Source organism: Salvelinus sp. IW2-2015, unplaced genomic scaffold (genome assembly GCF_002910315.2).
Source record: "Salvelinus sp. IW2-2015 unplaced genomic scaffold, ASM291031v2 Un_scaffold4656, whole genome shotgun sequence".
In the NCBI taxonomy this organism is placed as follows: Eukaryota; Metazoa; Chordata; class Actinopteri; order Salmoniformes; family Salmonidae; genus Salvelinus; species Salvelinus sp. IW2-2015.
In genome coordinates, this window is record NW_019945925.1 from 18,286 (window position 1) to 27,782 (window position 9,497).

At 49.5% G+C, this 9,497-nt stretch overlaps 1 protein-coding gene across 1 annotated transcript; it reads left to right on the forward strand.

Moving 5' to 3' along the window:
* Positions 1 to 811: 811 nt before the first annotated feature.
* On the forward strand, positions 812 to 7,201 carry LOC112077527 (uncharacterized). The gene is made up of 8 exons (XM_070441732.1): positions 812 to 941; positions 1,084 to 1,091; positions 1,230 to 1,237; positions 1,305 to 1,856; positions 1,957 to 2,681; positions 2,795 to 3,135; positions 5,322 to 5,449; positions 6,969 to 7,201. Exons 1-8 carry the CDS (start codon positions 812 to 814, stop codon positions 7,066 to 7,068), a joined length of 1,992 nt encoding a protein of 663 aa, XP_070297833.1. The 3' UTR covers positions 7,069 to 7,201.
* Positions 7,202 to 9,497: the final 2,296 nt, after the last annotated feature.

Here is a 9,497-nt window from a genome sequence, read left to right on the forward strand (position 1 = left end):
AGTTGATCATAGTTAGTTGTTTGAAACAAATGGCATCTATTGAACTTGACGCATGATTACTTGATGAGATGACTATCACAGTATTTGGGTTTCCAACAGACTGAGGGAACATTCGGCCCTTGACGAGAACAGAGACACGATCCCATAGATCAGTACCATTCTTCCCTTTGAAGACAGAGAGACACCGCATAACAGCCAGAGACTTCTGCCCGTTGAATGGAACAGATGAATCAGAGAGCACATTTGCCCTGTGAGAGACCACAGCATGAATCAGATGGAGACATTCTTCTGTGAGGAGACAGAGACACGAGATAAATCAGAGAGACATCTCTTGCTGTGGAAACAGAGACACAGCATAATTAATCTATGAGAGTTCTCCCTGTGAGACACAGCATATCAGAAACAAGTCTTGCCTGTGGACACTAGCATAAATCAGAGAGACATTCTGCCCTGTGAGAGACACAGCATAAATCAGAGAGACATTCTGCCCTGTGAGAGACACAGCATAAATCAGAGACATTCTGCCCTGTGAGAGACAGAGACACAGCATAAATCAGAGAGACATTCTGCCCTGTGAGAGAGACAGAGCATAAATCAGAGAGACATTCTGCCCTGTGAGAGACAGAGCATAAATCAGAGAGACATTCTGCCCTGTGAGAGACAGAGCATAAATCAGAGAGACATTCTGCCCTGTGAGAGAGACAGAGCATAAATCAGAGAGCGTGTTCAGGCGTCTAGACAGACCCCCTCCCACCCCCCACCACGTCAGCTCCCCGGGCCAGATGTGTAAATTAGCCCTCCATGGAACGTGATGAAGTCCCCTCTCCCCTTTTACGTAGTGGGCAAGGTCACCCAGTCCCCAGATGGTTGGGAGAGAGGTCTCCGTGGGGCTTTGGCGGCCTGGGTCAGGGTGGAGGTTCTGGGCAGAGATGCAGGGCCTGGTGGGTGGTCCAGGAGATAGTGTTTGAAAGGTGGACAGCCAGTGACTTGTGTTGTCCTCTCTCTTGTAGGAAGCGCTGTAGGAGATAGTGAATGACAGTAGGTCTTGTCCTTGTCCCCGCATTGTGTTGTCCCCTCCTGTAGGAAGYGCTGTAGGAGACAGTGAATGACAGTATGTCTTGTCCTTGTCCCTGCATTGTGTTGTCCCCTCCTGTAGGAAGTGCTGTTGGAGACATTGACTGACAGTGTCTTGTGTCCTTGTCCCTGCATTGTGTTGTCCCCTCCTGTAGGAAGCGCTGTAGGAGACAGTGACTGACAGTATGTCTTGTGTCCTTGTCCCCACATTGTGTTGTCACCTCCTGTAGGAAGCGCTATAAGAGGGTGCTGGTCAGCACCGTCACTATCCAGAAGAACTACAGGGCTCACTTCTGGAGACGCGTGTTCCTTCGTCTCCGCACCGCCGCTGTCATTCTACAGAAACACCAGCGTGGTCGGCTGGCCCGAGGCCTCTATCGCCACCTCTCTGAGGAGAAGAAGAGGAGGGAGGAGGAGGAGGAGGAGGAGAGAAGGCAGGTAGAGGGGGAGAGGAGGAGGCTGGAGGAAGAAAAGAGACGAGAGGAGGAGGAGACACGGAGGGTGTTGGAGCTGGAGGAGTTGAGGAGGAGGAAGGAGGAGGAGACACGGAGGGTGTTGGAGGAGTTGAGGAGGAAGGAGGAGGAGACACAGAGGGTGTTGGAGATGGAGGAGTTGAGGAGGAAGGATGAGAGACGGAGAGTGTTGGAGCTGGAGGAGGTGAGGAGGAAGGAGGAGGAGAAACTGAGACTACGAAAGGAGCAGGAAGCAGCGAAGAGAAAGGAGGAGGAGCTTTGCAACGGACAGCAAGGAGAAGACGAGGAGAACGCTACAGCCAACAACAGGTACACCTGTAGCAGTGTGCCGGCTGTCATTCCAGTCTGTCTACAGCAAACTGTCTTTACTCAGTCTTCTAATCATTTTCCTCTTCTTCTCTCCACTTAGGAACTCCCTGGGGATGGATTCTCCTGCTCCCCGTAAGGAGGTGTCCCTGTCCTACTCCCTGCCCCCCCACACCTCYGAGGAGGAGTCCCGTCAGATGGAGGARATCCTTCGGCTGGAGAAGGAGATTGAGCGTCTGCAGCGCCAGAAGGAGGACGGGGTGTCCATGTTAGGGGACGGCCTGGGAGGGAGCAGGGAGGAGCTCCGGCAGAGGAGRGACGCAGAGATCTACCGGCTGGAGAAGGAGGCGTCTCGCGTGGCCACAGAGTTCCTGGAGCTCCTGGACTTTGGGGGTCTGGAACAGAGTTTGTCCAGCGAGGAGAACCTCCACGACCCGTCAGAGAGCACCGCTCCCCTGGCCCGGGCCGAGGAGGAGGTGGAGGAGGAGGAGGAGGAGGTGGACGAGGGCTTCCATGCTGAGGAGGAGTGTCCCGGTAGCGGTATCCTCCTGCCAGACTTCCATCTCCCCGTGGAGGTTCCTCTGGACCAGGAGGTCTTCTCCACTCTCCCTCCTTCTCCTCCGGCCTTCGCTGAGAGGCTGGTAGCACAGGCCCTCTCACAGGCCCCATGTTGCCCCCCTGTTTACTACCCCCTCACCTCTATTGTCCCTACACACCACCCTGCTCTTCCTCTCCCTGCCCTCACCAACGGAGGTGGTAAGGCTCTCTGTCACCAACCCACCAGGAGAATAGAGGTGGCTCCTGAGACCAACAGTGTGCCCAGAAGGAGTTTTTTGGTACCGACAGGGGACCCTGCGCCTCAGGTGGTCGATGTTATCCACTAGAGTGGACGTGGTTACCCGACAGACCCTGCGCCAGGGTCGATGTTATGCCAACTAGAGTGGACGTGGTACCCGACAGACCCTGCGCCAGGGTCGATGTTATGCCAACTAGAATAGACATGGTACCCGACAGATTCCCAGAGGCTGTGCCAGTCAGGAGAGTACAGCGAGTGCCCACTGTGCCTGTCCCAGGAGCCAGGGAGGTCAGAGAGGAGGTGTCATTCAGCATCCTACCAGACACAGAGTCATACTGTGACCAGGAGGAGTTTGAGGAGGTGCAGGGAAGTACAGGCTCTGGAGACGGAGCCAGTATCACGGACGGACATGCTACTGATGAGGTGCTGAGGAAATCGTCCTGTACTCAGAACAGCCTGGACTCCTTCAGAGGCAGCTCAGACTCTGTGAGTAGCATGTTTACAAACCTGTACTACATTTATATGTTATTAACTACACACTACTTTACCAACTACACACTACTGTGCCACCTACAGTTGAAGTCGGAAGTTTTCGTACACCTTAGCCAAATACATTTAAACTCAGTTTTTCACAATTCCTGACATTTAATCCCAGTAAAAATTCCTTGTTTTAGGTCAGTTAGGATTACCACTTTATTTTAAGAATGTGAAATGTCAGAATAATAGTAGAATGATTTATTTCAGCTTTTATTTCTTTCATCACATTCCCAGTGGGTCAGAAGTTTACATACATTCAATTAGTATTTGGTAGCATTGCCTTTAAATTGTTTAACTTGGGTCAAACGTTTCGGGTAGCCTTCCACAAGCTTCCCACAATAAGTTGGGTGAATTTTGGCCCATTCCTCTGACAGCTGGTGTTAACTGAGTCAGGTTGTAGGCCTCCCTGGCTCGCACATGCTTTTCAGTTCTGCCCACATATTTTCATAGGATTGAGTCAGGCTTTGTGGACACTCCAAGTACCTTGACTGTGTTGACCTTAAGCCATTTTGCCCAACCTTTGAAGCTATGCTTGGGTCATTGGTCCATCTTGAAGACCCATTTGTGACCAAGCTTTAATTCTGATCTGATGTCTTGAGAGTTTGCTTCAATAGTTCCACAATTTTCCTACTCTATGATCCATCTATTTTGTGAAGTCCACCAGCCCTCCTGCAGCAAAGCTACCCCCCAACATATGCTGCCACCCGGTGCTTTCACGGTTGGATGGTGTTCTTCTCGCTTCAAGCATCCCCCTTTTCCTCGCAAGAACTAACCGATGTCATTATTGGCAAAACAGTTCTATTTTTGTTTCATCAGACCAAAGGACTTTCTCCAGAAAAGTTACGATCTTGTCCCCATGTGCAGTTCCAAACCATAGTCTGGCTTTTTTTATGGCGGTTTTGGAGCGGTTGGCTTCTTCCTTGATGAAGTGGCCTTTCAGATTATGTCGATATAGGGCTCGTTTAACTGTGGATATGATACATTTGTACCTGTTTCCTCCAGCATCTTCACAAGGTCCTTGCTGTTGTTCTGGGATTGATTTGCACTTTTTCGCACCAAAGTACGTTCTCTTAGGAGACAGACGCGTCTCCTTCCTGAGCGTATGACGGGCTGCATGTCCATGTGTTTATACTTGCGTACTATTGTTTGTACCGATGAACGTGGTACCTTCAGGCTTTTGGAAATTCCTCCCAAGGATGAACAGACTTGTGGGGTCTACAATTTTTTTTCTGAGTTCTTGGCTGATTTCTTTTGATTTTCCCATGATGTCAAGCAAAAGGCACTGAGTTTGAAGGTAGACCTTGAAATACATCCACAGGTACACCTCAATTGACTCAGATGATGTCAATTAGCCTAACAGAAGTTTCTAAAGCCATGACATAATTTCTGAATTTTCCAACCTGTTTAAAGGCACAGTCAACTTAGTGTATTAAACGTCTGACCACTGGAATTGTGATACTAGTGAATTATAAGTGAATAATCTGTCTGTAAACAATTGTTGGAAAAATGACTTTGTGTCATGCACAAAGTAGATGCGGTGATCCTCTGTACGCTGGCCCTCTGTAGCTGCCCTCTGTGAGATGGCCCCTCTGTGAGATGGCCCTCTGTGAGATGGCCCTCTGTGAGATGGCCCTCCTGTGAGATGGCCTCTGTGAGATGGCCCTCTGTGAGATGGCCCTCTGTGAGATGCCCTCTGTACGCTGGCCCTCTGACGCTGGGCGCCTCTGCACGCTGGCCCTACTGCACGCTGGCCCTCTGCACGCTGGCCTCTGTACGCTGGCCCTCTGTACGCTGGCCCTCTGCACGCTGGCCCTCTGCAGCGCCCTGCACGGTGCCTCTGCACGGTGCCCTCTGCACGGTGCCCCTGCTACGGTGGCCCTCTGCACGGTGGCCCTCTGCACGGTGCCCTCTGCACGCTGGCCCTCTGCACGCTGCCCTCTGCACGCTGCCCTCTGCACGCTGGCCCTCTGTACGGTGGCCCTCTGTGCGGTGGCCCTCTGTACGCTGCCCTCTGTGCGGTGATCCTCTGTACGGTGGCTCAGTTGGTTGAGCATGGTGCTTCCTACACCTAGATACTGGGCTCTGAGCGTCTGCTAAATGGCTATGTAATAATGAATCTCTGTGTGTCGTCTCAGTTTATAGACAGTGACACAAGCAACGATGGCTATGTGGACACAGACGAGGAGGTGTCCAATGGGAGGGTGAATCTTCTGAACGGCTCTGGCCTCCATACTTCACAGCTACCTCTACATGAAGGTGAGTACTAGTAACCTCGTCTCACAGGCTTGAATTGCAGGCGCATAGAGCCTGAGGGGTTGTGGTTAAAATAGGGCTGTATTAGATGGACTTTGGAAAATCACCAATCAGAAGAATGTTCTGTGTCAAATCAAGTTATTTATATAGCCCTTCGACATCAGCTAATATCTCGAAGTGCTGTACAGAAACCCAGCCTAAAACCCCAAACAGCAAGCAATGCAGGTGTAAAGCACGGTGGCTAGGAAAAACTCCCTAGAAAGGCCAAAACCTAGGAAGAAACCTAGAGAGGAACCAGCTATGAGGCTCTATGTAACTCCAATGTTATTTTTGGAGAGCCCAGTTGATTCTAAGTTAGGACATATAAGTTTATATGTGAAAACAATTTCTTAGAGTCATACTTTCCGATTCCCGAACTCGAAATCCACAAAGAGGGGAGGTGCTAGATGGTATGACTGATGGATCGGCCAGTTAAAACCAACAGCTGTTTTCGCTGCTCCTGCCATATTGCCATTCAAGTCCATTGTTCTGAGCGCTCTGAAACCAGACGTTTGGACAGAGAGACAGTCAGCTGGTGACCACTGGCCAACAGGCATGTGAGGGTTTCATGTTGCACTGAAGACACCTGTTGTAGTGTTGGTGGTCCTCTGGCTGGCTGGTAGACCACTGAGACCAGTAAGTCTCTGGCTGGCTGGTACACCACCAGAGACCAGTAAGTCTCTGGCTGGCTGGTACACCACTAGAGACCAGTAAGTCCTCTGGCTAGCTGGTACACCTAGAGACCAGTAAGTCCTCTGGCTAGCTGGTAACACCATAGAGACCAGTAAGTCCTCTGGCTGGCTGCTGGCTGGTACACCACCAGAGACCAGTAAGTCCTCTGGCTGGCTGGTACACACCAGCAGACCAGTAAGTCCTCTGGCTGGCGGGTAACACACCAGAGACCAGTAAGTCCTCTGGCTGGCGGTAACCACCAGAGAACCAGTAAGGTCTCTGGCTGCTGGTACACCACCAGAGACCAGTAAGTCCTCTGGCTGGCTGGTACACCACCAGAGACCAGTAAGTCCTCTGGCTGGCTGTACACCACAGAGACCAGTAAGTCCTCTGCTGGCTGGTACACCACCAGAGACCAGATAAGTCCTCTGGCTGGCTGGTACACCACCAGCAGACCAGTAAGTCCTCTGGCTGGCTGGTAGTACACCACCAAAGACCAGTAAGTCCTCTGGCTGGCTGGTACACCACCAAGACCACGTAAGTCCTCTGGCTGGCTGGTACACCACCAGAGACCAGTAAGTCCTCTGGCTGGCTGGTACACCACCAGAGACCAGTAAGTCCTCTGGCTGGCTGGTAGACCACCAGAGACCAGCAAAGACTGCAACATTTCTTGTCACTAATCGTCATTGTCTGTCTTCCTCTCCACGGCTCTCTGTAAACTAGTGTAAAACACTTAGTAATGACTGCTGTTGTCAAAAAGGGATTTCTAAATATGTTAGTTGGTTCATAACCCCCCTCCCTCCGTTCTCCAGGTGGACTGATGATCCCGTGGCGACGGAGGTGGTGTGTATTGAAGGACGACACCTTCATGTGGTTCAGGGCGAAGCAGGACAGTCTGAAGAGTGGCTGGCTGTATAAGAAGGGAGGCGGCATGTCCACTCTGTCCAGAAGGAACTGGAAGCAGCGTTGGTTCGTCCTGAGAGACGATAAACTCATGTACTTTGAGAGCGACAGCGAGGAGAAACTGAAGGGGACCGTGGACATCCGCTCCGCCAAGTAAGAATCTGCTCCCATATCTGATGAAACAGGCCTCCAAGGCCTCATTCACACAGGCAGACAGATTCTGATCTTTTTTYCCCCACTACTAATTGGTATTTTGACAAAATCACATCAGTTCCTTTTTCAGCTGGTCTAATTGGTCAAAAGAACAATTAGTGAAAAGATCAGAATTGGGCTGCCTGTGTAAACACAGCCATGTTCTTTCCAGTAACAGTTTCTCTTCTCGTGATTTTACTTTTTAGAACTCTGGCAAAAATGTATTTTATACATTACTAGATTAATACATTATTAGCGGAATACGTTACTAGATTAATTCGTTACTAGATTAATACATTATTAGCTAAATACGTTATTAGCGGAATACATTACTAGATTAATACATTACTAGATTAATACATTACTAGATTAATACATTACTAGATTAATACATTACTAGATTAATACATTACTAGACTAATACATTATTAGCTGAGTTGGTATCTGGGGTGTCCTATCCTGCTGTCTTCAGGGACATAGTGGATAACCTGTCTCTAACCTGTGGTGTCCTATCCTGCTGTCTACAGGGACATAGTGGATAACAAATGAGTCCCACGAAGCACAAACAGCATGGGATGGCGTATCACTGCAGAATGCTGTGGTAGCCATGCTGGTTAAGTGTCCTTGAATTCTAAATAAATCACAGTGTCACCAGCAAAGCACCCTCACACCCCTCCTCCATGCTTCCACGGTGGGAACCACAACATGCGAGATCATCCGTCACGTACTCCGCTCTACAAAGACACGGCGTGTTGGACGCAAAAATCTCAGATTTGAACTCATCAGACCAAAGGACAGATTGCCACCAGTCTAAGTCCATTGCTCGTGTTTCTTGGCCAAGCAAGTCTCTTCTTCTTATTGGTTCCTTTAGTAGTGGTTTCTTGCAGCAATTCGACCATGAAGGCCTGATCACGCAGTCTCCTCTGAACAGTTGATGTTGCGATTGTCTTGTTACTTGAACTCTGTGAGCATTTATTTGGGCTGCAATCTGAGGTAAATTAATTGCTGATTTCTGAGGCTGGTAACTCTAATGAACTTTCTCTCTGCAACAGAGGTAACTCTGGGTCTTCCATTCCTGTGATGGTTTCCATGAGAGACAGTTTGATGGTTTTTGCAACTGCACTTGAAGAAACTTACAAAGTTCTTTACATTTTCCAGATTGACTGACCTTATGTCTTAAAGTAATGATGGACTGTTGTTCTTCTTTTGCTTATTTGAGCTGTTCTTGCCATAATATGGACTTGGTCTTTTACCAAATAGAGCTATCTTCTGTATACCACCCGACCTTGTCACAACACAACTGATTGGCTCAAACGCATAAAAAAAGGAATGAAATTCAACAAATTAACTTTGACGTACAAGTACGTCACTAACCTCTGACGAGGAAGTCCTGCCCGTCTATCCTGGCGTCTCCTTTAGTTTCTGCAGACAGGCGCGATCCAGTGGTGCATCTCTTCAGGCATCTCAGTGTTGCAGTGGATCACACGGTTAGCAGTGATGATGAACAAAGGAGTTGGGTCTTCAGGGTTGTCTGAGGCGCACACAGAGTCGATCAGTCCAACATCACAGTTCCCTGGGGTGAAATGTGAAGTTAGAACATTGTATACGTCAGTCAACATGAACCGCAAGCTGTAACTCCTAGAGATGGAATTCGTCAGTCAACAGAACACCGCAAGGCTGTAACTCCTAGAGATGGATAGATGTGATGGAGGAGGTTAGTACTGACCACAGCGTCTTGGGGTTGGCCTGCTCATGGTTCATCTCCATCAGCTGGTCTGACTGGCACTGTGGACACGACTCAGCATGTTGACCAGCCACTGGAGGGAGAGAGAGGTAAGGATTCACAGAGCAATACACTGGTGGACCACTAGATTAATACAACTGGTGGACCACTAGGGTTATACCATAGGTCAATCATAACAGCTGTTGCTAACGACCCTCCTAGTCAGCTGTGCTAACAGACCGTCTGTCAGCTGTTGCTAACAGACCCGTCTAGTCAGCTGTTGCTAACAGAACCCGTCTAGTCAGGAGCTAGAGGCCCGAGTCTGGAGAGAAGAGGTCTAGGTCTGGACAGAAGAGGCTAGAGTCTGGACAGAAGAGGTCTAGAGTCTGGAGAGAAGAGTCTAGAGTCTGGACAGAAGAGGTCTAGAGTCTGGAGAGAGAAGGTCTAGAGTCTGGAGAGAAGAGGTCTAGGTTCTGGAACAGAAGAGGTCTAGAGTCTGGACAGAAGAGGCTAGAGTCTGGACAGAAAG